Here is a 23,099-nt window from a genome sequence, read left to right on the forward strand (position 1 = left end):
CCGGCTGCTTGAGTAGCGTAGTGAGTGTACAAGAGGTGGACTGACGCTTAGCCGTTTTGTTTTAGTAGTTAAAAGCCATGGACCTAGCAGGAATTGTTTAATAACTAAAAAAAAAAATCTTTATGCCTGCTGACATGATATCAAGATTCACATTCCCTAGGGAATCTTACCGAAGATGGAGCACTTTAATGTGTAAACATGGAGAAAATATGTAGCCTAACATTTTATCAATATAGTTGTTCAGTTCATTGATTTACTCCTGGACATCGCCATGTGCTCTAGATGGTAAGTTCTCATGTAGGCTGGTAGCTATGATATACAGAGCCTGTAACAATGAATAGGTGCATTGCAGCAACACCGTCATCGTGGAGACAGGCGTACGTGGGGATATCTATAGTTTATGGATCTCAGAAGGTCCTTGCTGCAGTAAACATGGAAATAAGCCGCTATATGTATAATATGTTGGGCTACACGTGTGCTGCTTAACACCAGTCAAACATTCTTTACAGTCAATAAGAAATAATTCTAGCAGTACCTCTTGGTGAAAAGTCCATATCGCCAGAAGTCAAGCCTATCAAATTCGGCCTTTGCGCATGTACACGATGTCTGTACATTGGTCTTGAAATATTTGTCAAGCTTGGCGCCTCTGGATTGTAACCATCAGCTTCAAATGTTTCTGGGAATAAAGGAATAGGTCCTGTAGCAATGGAGCAAAAAAAGAAAAGAAAATAAAACAAACACATAAATTAGATCATAAAAACAGGGATGATTGAATACTTTTTACATTCGTAATTTCAAGCGTGGGTTGTCAGTTTGATGTACCCGATTGTGCCAGGGATGTACAGGAAAAAAAAATTATAAAAAAGGCCTGGCTGCGAAAATTAAATTTTTGCACTTGCCGTAAAATCCCTTTTTCGTTAAATTCATTGGGGGACACCATGTATAAAAGCCCCCTGCCACTAGAGGTCTGAAACTAGGTAGGAAAAAGTATTGGCTCTGGCCAGGCAGGTCATACTCTTCCCACAGACCTAATCAGATTGTAAAAAAAAGTAGGAAAAATAAAATTGGCACATCCATGGTCCTGGGAGATCATCAACATACAACCAGAACCATAATCCTGTGCCCGAGAAAACGAAACAAGAAGGGGAGATCTGTGCCCCCCAATGAATTCAACAAGAAACGGATGTACGATGAGAACAAAAATCCAATTTTCTCATTAGTATCAATATTAATGGAGACATCGCACCATGGGACGTCCTAAAGCAGTCCTAGGGGGTAAGCAAAAGGAAGACCCTGCTTAACACACCGCAGCTTGGAGTACCTTGCAACCCAGGCTGGTAGAGGAAGTGTGGACTTAGTAGAACTTCATGAAAAGGTATGCACTAAAGCTGAAGTTGCAGCCCTGCAAACCCGAAAGCTTAGTGTCGAGCCTCCTAGGATACACCGACAGCCCTCGTGGAATGTGCAGCAACATGAAAAGGAGGAACCTTGCCCTTTAGGACCTATAGGATTCCAGGATCACAATCCTAATTCATCGAGCAATTTGGTAGCCTCGATAGCCACAAAACTCTGCGCGGCCTCTAGGTCCAAAACCCTTCTATGGAAGTAATGGCCACAAGGAAGGCAACCTTCCAGGAAAGAAAACAGAGCGAGATATCACAGAATGGCTAGAAAGGAGAGGCAGAGAGAGCTCCTAAAACCAGGTTGAAATCCCAAGGTTCAGAGGGATGCCGAAAAGGAGGGACGGCATGAGCCACACCCTGCAAAAAGGTCTTTAACTGCGAATGGAAAGCCAGCGTTCACAGAAAGAGGCTAGGAGGTAACAGAGACCTGGCCTTAAGGAAAGACTGGCCCTGATCCAAACCGGACTGCAGGAAAGAGAATCCTAGGGGTGGAGATCACCAAAGGATGAAAACTGCGTTGCTCACACCAATGGAAATAGGCCTTCCAAGAACGGTAGTACACCTTGGCCAACTAAGCCTTCCTGGCCTTGAACATCGTCTGAATGACTGGCTCAGAAAGACTGCAGCATCTCTCTCAGAACCTCAACAATGGGGGCTGGTGGACATTTGGAAAGAAGGTTGTACACAGGCAGAGGCATCCACGAGTGATTGACTAAATCAGTTTACCAGGTCAGTCTAGGGCCACCAGGAGGGCCGGAATGCCCTCCAGTTTGACCCGCTTGAGTGAACTGGACAGTAGCTGAATGGGAGGAAAGAGATGAAGAAGAGAGAATCCTTCCTAAGGAGTGACCAGGGAGTCGACGACGAGAGCTCTGGGTTCACAAGCCCTGGTCACGTACGCTGGAACCTTGTGGTTGAGATGAGACGAAGCGGTTGAGGTCGTGTGCCCCAGCTCCAGGAGATCTGGAGGAAAATCTATGGATGAAGCAACCATATCACCACATACAGCCTCCCCTGAATGAGTAAGCATGCGGCAGTTATCCACACCCGGCAAGGCGCCCATCATGGACTGGGTGATGTTAGCGAGGTCTTTAAAAGGTCCTAGAAAGGGACTGGGCCCAATCATGTTCATTTCGCACAATACTAGGTGTGGGTAATGTTGGGGTTGGAGGGGGGAGCTGGGGCCACAGATGCTTGGCCAGGAGGCCGGCAAGCATTAAATAAGAGAGTAGGTTAACTGGAAAAAAAATTTGCATTGCATTTAGAGAAGGCATAACAGAGTGTGATGGATGTTTGGAAGGGAGACTCTCCTCTAGGGTCTGACATAGTAAAGGGGGTCACCGCACTCTATCTGAAAAGATGGGGGGTTAGATGACCAATAAATCCACTCAGATACTGCACAACAGTCCAATTACTACTCCTTAAGAATGGGGGGGAAATGACTGCCTTCTTATCAAGGTCTACTATGTAAAGCACCCCCACTGTAAACTACAGACTTCTAATCCTAGCGATGAAAGTCTGCTTTACCTAAAGAAGCCGGGGATAGTGCGTTGGAGTTAAGGGTTCGCCCACCGCCATGAAAGGAGACTCCAGCACTGCCCGAAAAATGATGTCACCGCCGGCTGCCGTTTGGCTGAAAATGGTACCCATAAAATTGAAAGGCACAGAGGCCCGGGGATGAACGGACAAGCGGTGGAGCCTAAGAAGCAGAGGCTGGGAAGGAGGGGGGGGGGGGGGGGGAAATATTGCTCACCCTACCAATCCATCTCCCAGATAGGGGACCAGCAGAAGCCCCTCCTCATTGAGTCCCCTTAGCGAAGGGTACTCAATACTGGTGGGAGCAGATTATGACGGGTGCACCTTACGCCGGTGGGTGATAAGAGAAGCTGGTGCTCGTACCACTTCATAGGCAGAGGGACAAAGGCGCAGTACAATTGACACCTTGCACCAGTTTTGGAGGGGACAACAGAGACATTGTCAACCCTGTTTCTCAGCTAAAGTGGAAGAAAAGGGGGAGAAAAAAAAAAAAAGACCCTGCTGCACTAGCAGGGGTGTCTGCCTCTTACGGGCACCAAGCTAAAACTGAATTAGCTCAGTCTGTAGGTGTGGTATATCCTGTAGGAGGGGCTACTAGATGCCAGACTCTCCTAGTTTGGTGGGCAAGGCAGAATAAAAAACATTTATTCCACCAACAGGAACACAGGTATGTCCCTAATCTGTCTCCAGATAGGTACCTAGAGGTGTCAGCAGTTTTGTAACATAATATCTACTAAACAGACTCCCTTTAAAGGTAACTCCAAGGTGCAACGTGACTTTAAATTACACCCAAAGCAGAAAAACTATTGTACATTATTCCTACCTGAGGAGAAAAGTGAAGGTGGAACACAGGGGGGAGGAGGATGGTGTATGCCAGTCGTTACTACAGTAGGCACAGAGCTTGTGGCAGAACTTGGAGGAGCATCCATTCCAGCAGGCTGTAAAGGAGGAAGAGGAGGAGGCGGGCCTACCAAGAACAGACAACACTTAATCATGGAGTCAAAAACACTGAACAAAAAGCTAGGATTAATATGTACAAAATATTACATTTTCATCTCATTTTGGCCTTCAAACCCCATTTCTACCCCTTACATTACAAAATGTGATTATGTTCACATTGCTTTATAAGGCCTTGTTTTTTTGTTGTACAAGTTATTTTTTTATAACAGAGAAATGCAGATATTTTTGAAAAAATACACTTTTTACACACACAGGCTATTACAATTAAGTACAGTAAAGTAGGAGATACAAGGAAAGGGGATCGATATATTCTGTATGTGACCTGCACCTAACTTTTTTTTTGTCCTTTTAAATATGCACTGGTGTATGTTCAAGGGTTTATCTGGGAAAATTCTAATTTTGCAGTAGGGCAGGGGAGGGTATAAAATAGTAAACTAACAGGCACTCAGCCCCAGCACGGAGACCCTATTTGCTGCCAACCCCGCAGCGGTCACCAATCGTTGTCCTTCGCATTCGTGTCATTCATGGTAGAAACCCCGCTGCAGGCCAGCGATTGGTTGATGCGGAATATGACTGACGAACTGCATGTGATCCCAGTCACAGCTCCTGGGATCGAAAAAGTAGCGAACGAGGCATCAGCGCTAGAGTGGGGGGCATCTCAAAGCGTGAGTACCTGTTAGTTTATTATTTTATACCCTCCCCAGCCCTCCGGCAGAATTAGAAAACTCCCGGATAACCCCTTCATTGTTGCTTCAACAAGCAATACAGCATGACAGCCCTGGGGTGCTTTCTATGGACTCAGGTTGCTTGTCAATTTAACCTTGATGATTGGGACATTGCTCCCTTTATGGTCTTAAATGGAGCCCACTCTTGTTTACTGTGGTATTTCAAGGGTTAGAGATTTCTCTGATCTCCACTAATAATGCAGTAGTGATCACTGCAAGGTATGACCGCTTCTAAACACGTGAAATCCCCCCCATGCTCCCTTGAGCTGCACGTGTACAACAAAACGTAAAAAAGGGAGAGAGGGAAGGTCAGTAGCAAATTCAATTAGCTTATGTACTTCATTCCTGGGAAATTAAAAAGTGAGCAGAACTTGTAAGAGTACAATCAGGGAGATCACTGCTCTGTGTAGTGCAAAGTGTTGTGGTTCTGCTGACACGCTGGTCAAGCACAGGTTTAAACTCGGCAACTTACTATAAATAGATATGGAAGGGAGCAGAGGCACTTTTGCAGATGGGGGGCTTCGTCTTCATTAATGATGGGCCCAGTAAGCAGTCCATAAAGTAACCAACTGTCTGATTGACTGGTAAGAGGTCTGGATGGGTGGAGCTTGTACAAAACAGGAGTGGCAGTTACTTGTTACTAGGGGTGGGATAAGGTAGGTGGAGCTCATAACAGGTGTAAAGAAAGAATTAACCAATGGGAGGACAGAAAAAATATTTGATGGACAGCTGCTGCAGTTAAAGCAAATTAATGTTATTTTCTGTATAATAAAGTTATACAATTTTCCAATACACTTTCTGTATTAATCTCACACGATTTTCAAGATCTCTTGTGGTCATTATATACTTTAATTGGATAAAATACGGTCCATGATCACACAGGTGCTGGTATTGTTACAGTATGTGTATCAGAGTTGTGTCTTAACGAGCCATGCACCTGTATGTCCATCACATGACCATGGACAGAATTTTATCCACAGGAAGTAAACAATAAATATTCCTACTGAATTACAAAGCAGAGATCTTGAAAACTGGAATACAGACAGTACATTGGAAAATACTATAATTTTTTTTATTATCCAAAAATTAACATTAATTTTCTGATAGTGGACGACCCCTTTAATCCCTCAGCGACATGTAGTGTACTGGTACGCGGCAGCCGTTAAGGGGGGGGTGGGGGTATGGAGTGGGCTCACGGGCTGAGCTCGCTCCATACACAGCGGGTGACGGCTGTGCTGACACCTCACTGCAACGGGCAGAATCAAAGATCACTTCAATTGTGACCGCGGCATTTAAATTGTTAGAATCAGGGGGGCACCCCCTCAAACACACCATTGCACATTTATTTTTTTTAGCAAATACTTAGATTTTTTTTTTCTAATTTAATACAAAACATAAAACAAAACATAAATTTGGCATCGCCGTAATCGTATCAACCTGTAGAATAAGGTGAATATGTAGTTTTTTACCGCCTGATGGATGCCGTAAAAACAAAACCCCCAAAAAAATTGTGTAATCGCTGTTTTTTGCCCATTTCAACCCACAAATATTTTTTTTTCAGATTCCCAGTACATTATGCGGTACATTAAATGGCGCCATGAAAAACTACAACTTGTCCCGCAAAAAACAAGCCCTCATATGGCTATGTCGATGAAGAAATAGAAAAGTTATGGCTTTTGCAAGGTGGGGGGAGGAGAAAACGAAAATGAAGAACTCAAATTGGCCTAGTCTTTAAGGGGTTAAGCATAAGAAAGCGACAGAAATAAATAAATACTGAATGACAGTGAGGAGTAAATGCATGTGTATTCTTGGTGATCTTACATGAAAATGATCTATGGCTTCTGCTTTCCTAGCGCTACCCATGTATAGACACCAATTAAAGATGTACAACCGTACCTGTAACAGGTGGAAGGCTGGGTGGAAGAGGCCCTGGTGGTGGAACCGGTGGTCGTAAATTTACAGGGGGAGGAGTTAAAAGTGATGGAGGTAGGGGGAGTCCTGGAGGGGGTGGTCCGTCTACAACAGGTGGCTGTGCTGGAAATGGAAGTATTCCAGGAAGGTTTACATCTTCAACAACCACAGGATCACTGCCATGATCAAACGGACACAAATCGCCTCGCATACAAAATCCTTTCTCTAGAGAACCGGAAAAAAAAAAGTTCAAAATGAATAACATATTACTAATGTCCATAAACATGTTAAATGTTAAACAAAGCGGCAAATATAAATAGAATAATTTTTCCATAGAATGTTAATGTCCATCTAACCTACTTACACATTGCCTAACCTTTCAGAATAAGCTGCCGTGTGTGCACATGAGGAATAACACTGACCATTATGACTTGTATTCTGCATTATTTAGCAGCTTTCCCCTCTGCAGGCTCTCTAATTCTGTTTTCTCGGAGCTAGTGGGTTTAGCATAACTGCTATCATGTCTTCTTTACACAGCACACATGGGGAAAAAAAACATCCTGATCCCCTCTCTTTGTAGCACACCCTCATTAACAGCAGCAGAATGGAGGACATCATACAGCAGTACTGAGCAGTGGAGCTGTGAATCCAGGACTTGGGCGAGATCTAAATCATAGCTGCGGCAGCGTTTGTCTCGGTTTGCCTCTCTCCCTCCATAGACTTCTATGAGCAGCAGTAACGTGATCCCTCAGTGAGTGGATTGTCTGTCTTCTCTTGAGGTGACGGAAAAAGCAGTAAATTCAGAGTGATAACACTTTAAAAGGGAGAAGGAAAGGAGAAAGGCATTTTTCTCTAATTAAAGATATATTAGAGTTTCTTAAATTCGCTTGTACTATTTATTTATGCAAAATTTGTGGAAAGGTAATTAAATCAACCATTTAAGGCTGATTTAATGACACTGGGTGCCTGCTTTTAGTTTTGCCGTTTTCATTCTTAGGGTAGCATGTGCCAAAAAACCCCAATAGGTGCCACCTATTAAGAAATAGGGTGCATGAAATGAAATCAGTCATACTTGGTGATACTGGAAAGCAAAACCCCTTGTACAAACACACAACAACTTAAACCTCCCAAATTGTGTGTCATATTTAAAGTGCATATAATACGACTACTGTGATATGCGCAGACTGCAGACAGCAAGTCCGTGCCAGCTAATAAGACACTTTATAAATTGCACACAATTTGCATTGTATACAGTTCAGCAAAGCATTTTGCAATTGAAAAGTAAAATTATACCATCATAGTCTCTGCAGCGCTTCTTGGGGATGGGAGGTCTTACATAATTACTGTGGTCCACTTGGTCTTCATGGAATTCTGTCCAATTTTCAGCTGAATTATTGCCATGATGCGAAGGAGTTATAACTGTGATTGTGCTACTTAGAGTTGGCACAGGAAAATGAGCTGATCCAATGTGAGGCACTGAGGAATTTATCTGGTAACTTTCATCAGAGGGATCGGACCGCTCAAGATTAAATTTAGGCTTCCCAGAATCCTTGTCTTAGAAAACAGAAATAAAAATAAATAAGTCAATTAAAACCGAAAATTATTATTCCCAACTACCCAGTCACATCCTTGGCCGAGAATAAAAGGAGAGGCGGCCGTGCATGTGCGCAGATCTCTCGATTTATTTCAATGGAAGTTACGGAAATAGCTGAAACGTATTACTTGGCTGTTTCCATAACTCTAAGGCCTAATTCACACGAGCGTCTTAAACGTCCCTGGGATGGCCGTTGAAACAGCAGCCGTCCGACGGACCTATGTAATTAAATGTGGCCGTTCACACGGCCGGTAAGTCAACGGACCGTGTGAAGAGTCCGTGGGAAAATAGGACAGGTCCTATCTGTTCACGCGTCCCTCCATAGACTCATCTATGGGGGATGCGAGACATCGCATCCTGCAGCGCCGAACACGGATGCACCTCGGCCGTGAAAAATTGTCGTTTTTCACGTCCGAGGTGCGCAACGCTCGTGTAAAGAAGGCCTAATAGTAGTATATGGAGAGAAACGCACACATGCGCTGCCACCACCCCATTAATTATCCACCTCAACATGAGGAACAGGGAACAAGTGACCACTGTTCTGGAGACAAGTGCAGGTCCCAGAGCTAGAACCCGTATCTATCAAACATCTAGGGAATATCCAATGGATACGCCATAAACATCTTAGTTGGGAGTGATAATAGCACTGAAAGATCTGCAGTATAAGTCTAACCACAGCTTAAAAATTTAGTCAGACAGACTAAAATACAATACAAGATTCCACGGCACACAAGTTATGATGTAGTAAATAAAATAAAAAAAATGGTTTTATGTATGACACAGTCTTGGGGAGAGCGCAGGATAGGTGGTGGAAGTTCACAAAATGAATGAGAATGGGGCTGGGGGAAAGGAGAGGATACCAGAGGTTTAAAAAAAAAAAAAGGGAGCGTGCGCTGAAAGGGCAGCTATCCAATCTCCCTCTGGATAGCTTCCCTGTCCACACGCTTTTTACCTCCAGGATTCTGAGCCAGAGGTGACTCCCCTCTCATTTCCCTTAGCCCCATTCTTGTGGACTTTGTGAGCCTTCACCCACTCGTTCTGTGCTGCGCAGAGAAGCTCTCCCAAATACTGTGCTACACAGAAAACCCCACACAACCTGCACGGCGGTCCAACTAACCCGGCAATGGAAAGACTTTTAAAGCAGCACACAGAAGCTTCCATGGTGTAGATATAAAGCAGCCGGGGACTCCAGCTGCTTTGAAGCTCTTGCTGTCGTGGAGGATAGTCTAGCACCATGCGGGTGGTGTTGGGTGACCGCAGGTGGCATTAGGTTCTCTATGTAGTGTAGTCTTTGGGAGGACTGCCCCGGGCAATACTGGACTTGTGTGTGTGGGGTGGGGTAGGGGGCACAAAGGCCACAGGAAAGAGCTAGGGAAAATGAGGAGGTGAGTCACCTCCGGTTCAGGGAGGTAATACGTGTGTGCGGGCAGTGCGCCCATCCAGACTCCCTCTGCAGTCAGGGAATCGCCAGTGAGAATTGATTATACATGAACAGTTACGTCACTGGAGCTTGCCGACGCATATGTTTAACGGAGGCCTGTAATGGATGCCATACAGTGGCATCTGTCACCCATAGGCTACAATGGCATTTAACGGAAAAGTCTCGAATAGGGTCATAAGAGTTTATCACATATTTGTTAAACAGATACCATTAAAGTCTATAGTGACAGATGCCACGGTTAGCGCATTAGTCAAAGCCTATGTTTAATGTATTCATCAGGAACGTTTCCCTGCGTTTACTTAAAATGTAGAGCCAAAACATGTGAAGAGAGCCTCGGAATAAGAGGACTAGGTGTTGAGGGCAGGCTCATTGTGATGCCATGTGTCAGTGATGTTTTGATATGCCTAGGGCCATTGGTGCACATGGTATTGACAGATGTCAGCAGCTAGTGAGTGCCATGCAGGAGGATTTTGTATATTGCATAAAAATGATTGGTGATCATGTATGGGACATTAGCTCAGGTCTTTATTTATAAAACTGCTTTGCTACTATTAGATTTCTTAGAGTATTGTCTATCTGCTAGTTAATCATGAAACAGCTGAATATGTAGGCTATGTAGCTCTCTCACATCGAACACATTTTATTTTTTACTCTTTACACACCTCTGCTCCTAGTTCTACTTCTTGTTCTGCTCCGGGTTCTATCCCGGTCTCGTTGCCTTTCTTTACTCCAACTGCGACTACGACTTCTGCTGTAACTGCGACTTCTTCCTCTTCGTCTGTTGTATCTATCCCTGTAGGAGTCGCGCCGGGGCAGGTTCCGCTCGTGCTCCCTTTTACGAGAACGGTCATCTTTCTTTCGGTCATCTCTGGTCCTAGTGAAAGAATTATAGAAACACATAAATGGCGCAATGAAAAACAAACAGTAGAAGTATAAAGACTACTTTTTACTGTAACAACATTGTGCTTGCTCCATTTTGGAATAAAATAAGGTGCAAGAGGAAAAAATAAAAAAATATTGATTCAAATTCAAGTATTTGTTACAGGATAGATTGCTGGCAGTACACATCAATTATCTTGTTATTGGCAGTTTTCACCACGGTCCTGCATTGGTGGCACAGGCTAGCGAAGTTGCTGTTCTATTATTTGCCATGTTCTCAGGGGTGTGCTTCTTTTTTTTTTTTTTAAATCATTGCAACACTGATGCCTTGTGATTTTATTGTCCCCTGACTATCTTTTAAACAATTATATATTTAAATCAGCTTTATGCTGTATTGTTTATATAGCAGTTTTTTTTACAAGATTTTGCGCATGCGTAATGAAAGCAATTTCATTGTGCAAGTTGCATTAAAAGTTTGTTCATTGCGCCTGTGTTCAAGGCATCCTGGAGCCCAGAACTGAACTGCATATTCTAGATGAGGCCTCACTAGTGCTTTGTAAAGTGGTAATATTACATCCCTGTCCCGCGAGTCCATGCCTCTTAATACACTAAAAAAAGAATATATATGTTTTCAAAAAAACATATATGTTAAAACTGGATATTTGAGAAAGCGCTACACAATTGGAATAGTAGAATGATGCATATGGTAGATTTATTGCATAAAGGAAGGGCGCTTTCTCAAATATCCAGTTTTAACATATATGTTTTTTTGAAAACATATACAGTGGAGGAAATAAGTATTTGATCCCTTGCTGATTTTGTAAGTTTGCCCACTGTCAAAGACATGAACAGTCTAGAATTTTTAGGCTAGGTTAATTTTACCAGTGAGATATAGATTATATATATATAAAAAAAAAATAAGAAAATCACATTGTCAAAATTAGATATATTTATTTGCACTGTGCACAGAGAAATAAGTATTTGATCCCCTACCAACCATTAAGAGTTCAGCCTCCTCCAGACCAGTTCCACGCTCCAAATCAACTCGGTGCCTGCATTATAGACAGCTGTCTTACATGGTCACCTGTATAAAAGACTCCTGTCCACAGACTCAATTAATCAGTCTGACTCTAACCTCTACAACATGGGCAAGACCAAAGAGCTTTCTAAGGATGTCAGGGACAAGATCATAGACCTGCACAAGGCTGGAATGGGCTACAAAACCATAAGTAAGACGCTGGGTGAGAAGGAGACAACTGTTGGTGCAATAGTAAGAAAATGGAAGACATACAAAATGACTGTTAATCAACATCGATCTGGGGCTCCATGCAAAATCTCACCTCGTGGGTTATCCTTGATCCTGAGGAAGGTGAGAGCTCAGCCGAAAACTACACGGGGGGAACTTGTAATGATCTCAAGGCAGATGGGACCACAGTCACCAAGAAAACCATTGGTAACACATTACGCCGTAATGGATTAAAATCCTGCAGTGCCCGCAAGGTCCCCCTGCTCAAGAAGGCACATGTACAGGCCCGTCTGAAGTTTGAAAATGAACATCTGGATGATTCTGAGAGTGATTGGGAGAAGGTGCTGTGGTCAGATGAGACTAAAATTGAGCTCTTTGGCATTAACTCAACTCGCCGGTTTTGGAGGAAGAGAAATGCTGCCTATGACCCAAAGAACACCGTCCCCACTGTCAAGCATGGAGGTGGAAACATTATGTTTTGGGGGTGTTTCTCTGCTAAGGGCACAGGACTACTTCACCGCATCAATGGGAGAATGGATGGAGCCATGTACCGTCAAATCCTGAGTGACAACGTCCTTCCCTCCACCAGGACATTAAAAATGGCTCGTGGCTGGTTCTTCCAGCACGACAATTACCCGAAACATACAGCCAAGGCAACAAAGGAGTGGCTCAAAAAGAAGCACATTAAGGTCATGGAGTGGCCTAGCCAGTCTCCAGACCTTAATCCCATCGAAAACTTATGGAGGGAGCTGAAGATCCGAGTTGCCAAGCGACAGCCTCGAAATCTTAATGATTTACAGATGATCTGCAAAGAGGAGTGGGCCAAAATTCAATCTAACATGTGTGCAAACCTCATCAACTACTAAAAATGTCTGACTGCTGTGCTTGCCAACAAGGGTTTTGCCACCAAGTATTAAGTCTTGTTTGCCAAAGGGATCAAATACTTATTTCTCTGTGCACAATGCAAATAATTATATATAATTTTGACTATGTGATTTTTTTTAATTTTTTTTTATATAATCTATCTCTCACTGGTAAAATTAACCTAGCCTAAAAATTCTAGACTGTTTATGTCTTTGACAGTGGGCAAACTTACAAAATCATCAAGGGATCAAATACTTATTTCCTCCACTGTATATTCTTTTTTTATTGCTATTCACTCGCGGCCCAATACTATTGTTGCCGGTACCTGGATACTGAAAGCTGCAACCTTGTTACAACACTGCTTACGCCTCGAAGCTGTACCTGCCAGTACAAGTTCTCACAGTGAGTGCAACAACTTACCCTTGCTATCCATTACCCTACCTATCAACGTTTATCTTGCACTATGAGGCGCTGTGTACTTTTTTCTTTTCTCAGATATCTTTTAATACACGACATTATCTTGCTGGCGCTATGAAGCAGCTGATTGACATTGCATGCTGTTATTTAGTTTATGATTTACAAGTACACCCAGATCCTTCTCAACAAGTGACTCCCCCAATGTAGCTCCCCCTAGGACATATGATGCATGCCGGGTGTTCGTACCCAGGTGCATAACTTTACATTTATTTACATTAAACTTCATTTGCCAACTCGATGCCCAAACACTTAGGCCTCATGCACACGAACGTATTTTTGTCCTCCTGTAAATACTGGCGGAAATACGGGTCCTTGGTCACACATATTCGACCCGTATTGCACCAGTATTTACGGACCCGTTCCTGTAAATACGGGTCCGGTGTCACCAGTATTCCACCCGTATTTACGGGCACGTTTTCGCTGCAAAATTGCACGGCAGCCCTTCTCTCTATCAGTGCAGGATAAAGAGAAGGGGAAGCCTTTTCCGCAGAAAAAGTAAAAGAAATTCATACTTACCCGGTCGTTGTCTTGGTGACGCGTCCCTCTTTTGACATCCAGTCCGACCTCCCTGGATGACGCGGCAGTCCATGTGACCGCTGCAGCCAGTGATTGGCTGCAGCGGTCATATGGGCTGAAACGTCATCCCAGGAGGCCGGACTGGAGGAAGAAGCAGGGAGTTCTGGGTAAATATGAACGTCTTTTTTTTTTTTTACATGTTGATCTATATTGTGATCGGTAGTTTCTGTCCAGGGTGCTGAAAGAGTTACTGCCGATCGTTTAACTCTTTCAGCACCCTGGACAGTGACTATTTACTGACGTCGCCTAGCAACGCTCCCGTAATTACGGGTGCACACACGTAGTCGCCCGTAATTATGGGTGCACACACGTAGTCGCCCGTAATTATGGGTGCACACACGTAGTCGCCTGTAATTACGGGAGCCCAATAGACTTCTATGGGCCTGCCCGTGCCGTAATTACGGCCTGAAATAGGACATGTTCTATATTTTTCAACGGCACCGACACCTTCCCGTAAGCATACGGGGAGGTAAACGTGGCCAATAGAAGTCCATGGGCCCGTAAAAACGTGCCGTAATTACGGGCGTTTTTACGTTCGTTTGCATGGGGCCTTCGTTTGTTTAAATCTGCCTGCAATTCATGAACATCTTCCATAGACTTAACTATATTACATAGCTTGGTGTCATCTGCAAAAATAGAAATAGTGCTATTAATCCCATCCTCTATATCATTAATAAATAAGTTGAATAATAGTGGTCCCAGCACTGAACCCTGGGGTACACCACTTATAACCGGGGACCATTCAGAGAAGGAATCATTGACCACAACCCTCTGGATACGGTCCTTGAGCCAATTCTCAATCCAATTACAAACTATATTTTCTAAACCTATAGTCCTTAATTTACCCATTAGGCGTCTATGGGGGACAGTGTCAAATGCCTTTGCAAAGTCCAAAAACACTATATCCACAGCAGCCCCTCTGTCTAGGCTTCTGCTCACCTCTTCATAAAAACAAATCAGGTTGGCTTAACAACTTCTGTGCTTAGTAAAACCGTGCTGGCTGTCACTTATAGTACTATTTTTTGTCACATAATCCTGTATATAGTCCCTCAATAGCCCCTCAAACCTTTTCCCCACGATGAATGTTAAGCTTACTGGTCTATAATTACTCGGGGAAGACCTAGAGCCCTTTTTGAAACTGCTGTTTTGTAACAAAAGGATCTCCTTATCCTGTTGTCTAGTCTTTCTCCCCCCATTAATATAGTCTGACCCCTCTCTAACCTGACTACCCCTTTATTTTCTACATTGACCTTCCTCCTCAGGTAAATGTGTTTCTGCTCTTGCTTGTGCTCTCAGTTGACCACTGGGAGCGCATGGTAAGGTGAGCTTATTCCATCTGTTCACATGTTGTGGTGTTTGTTGCTGTAGTGCAGATAGCGTGGGTGCTTTTGGGCCCCTGGGTTGCTCCCTCTACAGGAGCGGTGCTGCGGAGGCCGCCATGCGGTGCTGCAACCGATATAGTAGGTACCCACTTTGAAAGAGGTCGCCGTGAAGTGGCAAGTGGGCTTATACAGTTTGATCAAAATGTTAACAAAGAACCTCATGTTCATGTTTATAAATTATGCCTAGCGGCTCAGATCAACATATATTTTGTGGATGTGCGATCCATGTCTAGTTTCTCACAATACTGAGATGGAGCACATTCCTGAGTCACTAGTACGAGCAACAGCGGCACACGTCCCAGCAGCCATGATGCACCTGAGCACTGCGGGGTGGAGCCCTTTTGTGTGCTTGGTACCCTTTCATTCCTAACATTCCCCTTTGATGACATCATGTCAGGCTGATGGAGAAACCGCCTCAGAGCTCGACCCTCCTACCTCCATCCCTGCGTTCACTCCTCCCTAGCACTGCCACATCCTTCTTCTTGCCAACCTGCGTCCCTACCCATTGTCCTGCCATCCCCAGTGAGGGAGGAGGAAGCAGCAGCAGAAGAGAGTCCTGCCCTGCACTCCCATAGCCATTTCCCACTTATATTTCCTAACCTAATCCCTGGAGCGGAGTGTAGGATGCAGAGGGCAGGAGGCATGTGGAATACAGCCTACATGCTAGGTTCTCCCATCTGTCACTGGTGTGACAATCCAGATCTATTTGCAAAGATGATGCTGGTAAGAGCTGCGGCTGTGTCACCATGTACTGCAGTACAGTGATTTGTCATATACATCAGAATTACCTATACACATGTAATTGGATTACATTAGCTGTAAAAATGAGTGCACGTTACAGATGTCACGGATTTTCTTGCAGATTTGATACAGATCTCATCCTTTTGCATTGCAAAGGATAAAATCTGCAATGAAAATCTGTGACGTGAGAACTTGGCATAATACTGTATGAACGCATTACATAGGCTCCTGTACTAGACTTGTACAAAAAGTCATATCTGAAAATCCCTACTAGAACTGTATTGTAAAACATTAATTTTCACTTTGCCGATGTGTAAAACTATGGTTAAGAGAAACTTACAACTGGCCCATGATATAGTAGTGTACATCAAATTCTACTTTCCTTGTATTCTTTGAACTCTGCACTTTGCTTCCACTCAGACGGCCAGATGTAGTATCAACATCTTGTTTTTGTTCCTGGCCTCCTGATCTTAAAGACGTAACCGACGTGCTCTCCCTTTCAGAGTTACCTCTTTTTCGATTATTTTCCCTGTTAAGGGACAATTATAAAAGCAATGAATAAGAGCATGGAGAGGAAAAAAAAAAAAAGGAAAGAAAGAAAGAAAGAGGACTTTTATGCATTAATTGCAAAATGTAATGTCTGATGTGGGGAAAGAGGGCGGCAGAGCTGAGGCAGGGTGACTGTCAGGAATAAAGAAGCATGCAATCCCTAGCTTATGTACTTGACTACTACTTCTTGTTTCCCCTCACTAGGGGGGGCTCTTCTAAGAGGCTTGCATCAAAGGCTGGGTACAGCCGATGCGTCTAGTATGCAGCGTGTCTGCTATTCTCAGGGAATTCATTTCTATCACAGCCACAAAGTAGTAGAAAAACTACCAACCATTTGTTACATTCTTGTAGATTACTAATAGAGCTCAGCTATTTGATGTTCAGAACACTTCAAATTCATTTTGCCAAGTATTACTAAATTCGACAAATTAATGTTAGCTCCAAAATGTTGAAGGCTAACTGAATACACAACATTAATAGAGCACAGAGAGCAGCATGAAAACCAATCTGGTCATTATACTATTACATTTTACTACTAGAAAGACAAAACGAATTAAAAAAATGTGTGATTACTTATTTTCTCTGTGTCGTGTACTCGATGGCTGCGGACTATGATTCACCCTTCTCAAAGTTTTTTTCTCTTTTTCATCATCTTTGGGTACCTGAGATAAAAGGTGAAAAAAAAAAAATAACCAAACAATAAGATATTGTTTTCATTAAATTGGAAAGAGAGAAAGAGAAAGAGAAAGAGAAAGAGAAAGAGAAAGAGAAAGAGAAAGAGAGAGACCACGTGAGCCCGCTATAAACATCACCCCCTCCCTGCTCCATGATGTGCCAACACATCATGGGTTGGGAGGGGGTGAAGTAATAAGTGGTCAGGGGGCCCGACGCTGCCCACTATAAGACACAGGGACTTTTTAGCAAGATTTATTCTAAACTGTGCGGGATAAATAATATTTTACTTTTATATTATGGGTGAGAACTAGCGCCGGACTCTAAAGCAATGACAAGTCCCTCTAATATATCTGTCCCGGATATAAAAGCAGTGGTCCTAAATAGACAACCCAAGTAACACGTCACACGGCTTCTATATTCAGCAGCAGCGCACACTGTAGTTGTTTCCCATCGAGGTTGTACTAAATATTCCCTAGCGGACTAGTACTACATCGTTGAGTTTGTAATTTGCGGTAATTCAGTTTAATAGTACATATGCATATATTAAACACTCCCTATTTATGCAGGGAAATTGATAATGCTGTAAAGTTTTATTTTTAGCCGTATTTTGGAGCGTAATATACTTATTACGCTCTGAAATACACTTGAAATACGCCTGCAAACAGCGTCTCATTGATTTGAATAGGAAACACATGGTGTAGATCATGAGACATATCTCTACGATGCTGAATTAAAAATATGCCTCGTAAAAAATGAGCGACATGCCACTTCTTGTAGTATTTTACAAGCTGATTTTCCATTGACTACAAAAACAAACAAAAAAAAGAAAAAAGGCTTTGAAAATACCCCTCCAAAAAATGTTTTTTTGTTCTAGATCGAGGCTAGAGTCACAATCCTGGTGTTATTTAAAAGCCAAGGTTCTTGCCACAATCCATTAGTAGGCTCACTCTGCAGTGCCACCCTAAGCTGTGCTTGTGCTAGACACTATTGTAGTTTTCCTGCTGAACGAGCACAGCTCAGGATCAGAAGTGGACAGTTGTATTTATCACTGTGCAGGAATACTGCGCCGTGGGGAACAAATTCCCCTTCTGCATATACCATTTAGTAAAAACATCTTAGAATACGTAATATTTTTCTTCTATATCATTGTATACCTCTTCCTTCTTGACTTCTTTTTCTTGGTTTTCTAATGGGTCTTCTATTACAATTACTGTTGATGTAGGTTCAGGGGGTGGGAGATAGCTCTTTGTGTCTACAGCTTCAAATAATTTGTCTACAAAGCCTTGGGTTTCTGAAAGAAAGTTTAAAAATGGTTGTTATTTTAAAAGTACACACTTTAAAAATAAAATATAATTTAAACTAAAATATGGGCCAATCTAGACACGATTCTTGGATAAAACATTTCAAATGTTCAACCTAGGCCCAAGTGGATCAGCCGGAAAAAGTGTCACACATTTACAGAATTTTGCTGACTATTATATACACTTTTTGGTTAAGTGTAGCATTTGATGGTGCATTTAAGTCTGAATGCATGCAGCAGCAGAATCTGAGCATCCTTTTACAATACACCAGGCAGGTATGCGTTGGCATACCTTGTTTTTGCTGTAAATAAATCGCATAGACACTATTCTATACAGATGGAAACAGTAAAAACAATACTGCGGGTAGCCTTTATAATGGCATATGTCAAAGTCTTCCGTCAGGATATCCTCCCAACATATACCGCTGATGTAGGGCTGTAATGTGACGTAAACACAGGCCTAAGCGTATATTCACGCGGTTGGAGTTTTGATGGCAAAACCCGACATATTTAAAGGAAACCGGCACATTTACTTGCGAGTTTATGAAAATGTACAGTTTGATGTGCCACTGATCCGCACAAGGATTAGCCCCAATTAGGCTGATCCACGTGTAAAAATGTGGCATCTTTTTCACACCTTTCAACGGAGCAGCAGTGCGCTCCGTTCAACGCTTCCCAGCAGCGGGCTTGCGGCTGGTGGCAACCAGGGACACGGGACTACCGCTCCCGTCATACCCCCCATTGATCTAACAGTTATCCCCTATCCAGTGGTAAGGCAATAACTTCTTGCGCAGAGGTCCCTTTATTCTGAACATTGTTGTGGGATACTGTGCGGATTTACCTCTCTGAAGAAAAACATCGAGCTGGTCTATGCAAAAGGCCTTCAGCTCTCGGTCATCTTTATCCTTCTTCACTAATGCAATAACATATTTTGCAAGGGATGATGGATCAGCGTCACAGCTGTAATACAAAATTAAAATTAAAAAAAAGAGCAATAAAGTTTATGTATTGTATCCAGTGTACACAGCCCAAACATATTTATGACTATTTTCACAACTAAAAGTCTGCATTTGATGTTGCACATGATATAGTGCAATAAAACAATAAATCCCGACTCAACAAGATTTCCATCAACCAAAATATAAAAGCACAATCATATTTACAGCCTTAGGCCTCATGCACACAACCGTATTCGTTGTGTGCATCGTGTCGGACGAGCGAGGACACATCGGCACCAGAGGCTACAGTTGATTCTGCAGCAGCATCGGCGTTTGCAGGTAAGTCGATGTAGCTACTTACCTGCAAACGCTGATGCTGCTGCAGAATCAACTGTAGCCTCTGGTGCCGATGTGGCCGACACGATGCAGGACCTGGGGCAGGAAGTGAGTGACGTCACAGCGTGATCTCTCGAGGACACGCTGTGTGTCTGCACTGCCAGAAGCTGGGCGTTGTGAAGAGAAGTGGATGATACTTCTATACACAACGCCCAGCTAGTAAAAGAAGTAAAAACGCCCCGATGTACGCACATAATACACGCCCACTTGTACATAACCTTTAAACACACCCAGTTGTACTTTAGAAAGCCTCATTTGCATAAATATAAAAATGGTCATAACTTGGCCAAAAATGCTCGTTTAAAAAAAAACAAAAAAACGTTACTGTAATCTACATTGCAGCGCCGATCTGCTGCAATAGGAGATCGGGGTTGCAAAATCTGGTGACAGAGCCTCTTTAAACTGGAAAGCTGGATTGTTGAAATAAGCACGTGGAGAAATATCTCAAATTTTAAACCTAGCGCTATTACTATAGTAATGTAGTATTATTATTATTCTAGTAATATAGTGTTATAGTAATTCAAATAACTAATTGATTAACAATAATTTTGTAATGCATCAAATTTGAAAGTAATGCGGCCCGTCAACTTCCCATTTTTTCTATATGTGGCCCATTTACCCGGCCGAGTTTGAGACCCCTAATCTAATATATAAAAGCAGTGGTCCTAAATAGACAACCCAAGTAACATGTCACACGGCTTCTATATTCAGCAGCAGCGCACACTGTAGTCACTCACCTGTTTCCCATCGAGGTCGTACTGAATATTCCCTAGCGGACTAGTATTCCAGCCAAAGGCTGTTCGGACATGCTGGAAATGTTAGTTTTACACCAGCTGGAGTGCCAAAGGCTGCCGACCCCTGCTGTAGAGTATATGCCCATATACAATACACACAGTGTCTGCACATTATGCTGATTTTAAAGTGTGAAAATGCCTTTACATTAGTGCGACCTCTGAATACACTAGAACCAGTTTTATAGAAAGTAAATTATCAGTGAGTATTTCTTCAGTGCGGGCAGGAAAAAAGCAAAACTGGTGACGCAGGGGGAGCCAACACAGGCACGGGCAGGACCACGCAAGTGTAAAATCAGGGGCGAACCACTGAGCCTACGCCACTGGATGGCAGCAAGTATGGTCGCTTTACACAAACATTTAAAGGGTGTTTCCATCTTCAACATTTATGGCCCAACAACAGGATATGCCATACATCCCCGACAGGTGCGAGTCCCACCTCCGGTCCGGTGACCCCTTGAAATCAATGGAAAGGTGGTGGTACGGTCCTGTGCGTCATAGTACGGAACTCCAGGGACTCCGAGTGCCGCCATACTCAAGGCTGTATTCTGCATCAATGTCACATAGATCCCATAGACTCCGCACCTCAGATTTTATACAGACACAGGTGTTTTTTTCCCATGGATCTTATGAGGACATGCGCCAACACATGCCATGCCATGGAGCCACCTAATGGGAGGACGGACGGGGTATGGATCTGCAATAGACCAGGATCAAACACATTTCTGATGGCAGTTTTTGGTGCAGTTCTCAGGAGCGGACACAAAAGAAAGGAGGTTCATCTGTCTCGACTTCATCGCTTTTCTTCTTTCTGGATCCATTTCTAATTTTGGCTCGAAAAACTGCATCAAAACTTTGTGTGATCAGGGTCCAAGGATTTGAGTGTATCAGCAGGTCAACTAGAAGAGGAGCAGACTGGGTTTTCCTCCCTGCCAGCCACACATTCGGCAACTGGGCGCTGCCACATAGTACAGAAGGTACGGAGCGCTTGACAAGCGCCAGCCCTCAGATGGTCATTAGGACATCACTGTGTGCTCGGATAACTAGAAACTACGGAGATGGCTGCCAGCAGGGGGAGGGGTGGGAGGCCTTGAAGTGACCACTGGGAGGCAAGTACTCTGAAATGACTACAGGAGAACTGGGGTTATCGTGACCGGTGGGTGGGCCATGTCTATTGGGGGACACAATTTACTACTTAGCGGGACAGTCTATTACGACCACTGAGAGGGCAGAACCTGCAAACAACGGCTCTCACAGACCAGGCCGCCCAAGTATTATACAGGCGGCCATTTATTTGCATGGCGGCCACCTAGTCCTACATTATTGGCCTCTGAGAGGTTGAGGGATCACAGGGCAGGGATTTTTCAGGACTGCATTTCAAACAACACTATTCAGCATCTGACCAACGAGAAATGGCTGACAACAGGGAACAGTAGATGACATTCAGCTTTAGAATACACTGAGAAGAGGAAATGGTTAGGGAGGTAGTCTGGTGAACTTCACAAGGCCGCAGACATGCGCACAACCACCTGTACCACCAACCTCACCCAAGCAGCACTTACATAGGTTCCAAGGTCTTTGACAGCCAGTGCTTTAGCGCCTCGAAGTCCTCTATTATCATGTCTGTGCCGCTCTCCTGGGGCCGGAGAGCTGCTGGAGCAGGAACACAGGAGTCCGGTCTGCTCGTCTCACCCAGGATGACAGCGGGGCTTCCTATTGCCGAGCAGACTGATAACCTCCGCCGTAGTCTCAGCAGCCGGTAAAGACAAAACCCAACCTCGGTAACGTTACCACAAAATGCAAACCCTCCGATACACCGCAGAAGCCCGTATTGTAAGATGGCTGCCACCAGAGATCGCGACACCAGGGGATTACGTCATCACGTTCCTTACACGCACGGGTGGTAAAAGTGCGCATGCGCAGATCCGGTACGAGAAACTTTAGCGCTTTAACGTGATGGTGGGTAATATTTTTTTTTCTGTTCCGTCTACTCTCTGGGGAAAGAAGCGCTCCTGTTGTTGCGGAACCTCATCGCTAGAGGGCGTTCATCCGGGAGACTGTTATTAATATTACACACTCTTCCTGGAGAGCAGCATGTATGCTAAATGTCACCGTACACATTAGATATAAACCGGCAGACAAAATAACGAGCTATCTACTCCGGCCCTTCCTCATCACCAGCATTAGATGGAACAGTGGTTTTTTGTTTTTTGAAAAACAACTTTGGAAAAAGAATCCAACATGGCAGATCAAAGTTCCACCAGATTATCTGTCACCAATCGGCCATGTCTGCTAAAGAACAGGAGTAAGACCCGTACACATTAGATGAACATCGGAGGAAACGCGATTTCAGCAGGACCGTCCAAGTACAATGTGTATGAGGGTGTCCTTTATTCTCACGAAAGATAAGCCGCTGACATATGTGTCTGCCAGCAGCTAAGGGCTCATTCAGACTAACGTGAATAGCGTCCGTGCGCTGCACATGGAAATCACGCGCATCACACGGACCCATTGATTTCCTATATTGGTGCGTTATAACACCTGTGCGCCCATTCCGGTCAATAGGTGCCTGAAAACCACCTAAGATGTGCTTTTCGAGTGAGTGAATAACGCATTGGCACTAACAAAGCCGACTGATGCGTAACGCAGCACACGGACCAGATTCACGCGTATTTTTCATGCGTGTGAATCATATGCTCGTGTGAATGTAGCCTA

At 43.7% G+C, this 23,099-nt stretch overlaps 1 protein-coding gene across 2 annotated transcripts in view; it reads right to left on the reverse strand.

Moving 5' to 3' along the window:
- RBM26 (RNA binding motif protein 26) overlaps nucleotides 1-22,265 on the reverse strand; it is a 77,747-nt gene extending 55,482 nt beyond the window's left edge. The window contains exons 1-10 of one of the 2 annotated variants that reach the window (XM_075852376.1): nucleotides 21,947-22,265; nucleotides 19,101-19,219; nucleotides 18,114-18,250; nucleotides 16,858-16,946; nucleotides 16,116-16,264; nucleotides 10,233-10,442; nucleotides 7,829-8,089; nucleotides 6,521-6,760; nucleotides 3,763-3,906; nucleotides 536-697 (exon numbers count right to left, since the gene is read on the reverse strand). In XM_075852376.1, coding sequence (XP_075708491.1) covers nucleotides 536-697; nucleotides 3,763-3,906; nucleotides 6,521-6,760; nucleotides 7,829-8,089; nucleotides 10,233-10,442; nucleotides 16,116-16,264; nucleotides 16,858-16,946; nucleotides 18,114-18,250; nucleotides 19,101-19,219; nucleotides 21,947-22,005 — 1,570 coding nt within the window. In that variant the 5' untranslated portion in view covers nucleotides 22,006-22,265. Of the gene's footprint in view, nucleotides 1-535; nucleotides 698-3,762; nucleotides 3,907-6,520; nucleotides 6,761-7,828; nucleotides 8,090-10,232; nucleotides 10,445-16,075; nucleotides 16,265-16,857; nucleotides 16,947-18,113; nucleotides 18,251-19,100; nucleotides 19,220-21,946 lie in introns of both variants that reach the window. The other variant, XM_075852375.1, reaches the window with a different exon arrangement.
- Nucleotides 22,266-23,099: the final 834 nt, after the last annotated feature.

The sequence above is a fragment of the Rhinoderma darwinii genome, chromosome 2 (assembly GCF_050947455.1).
Source record: "Rhinoderma darwinii isolate aRhiDar2 chromosome 2, aRhiDar2.hap1, whole genome shotgun sequence".
NCBI lineage: Eukaryota > Metazoa > Chordata > Amphibia > Anura > Rhinodermatidae > Rhinoderma > Rhinoderma darwinii.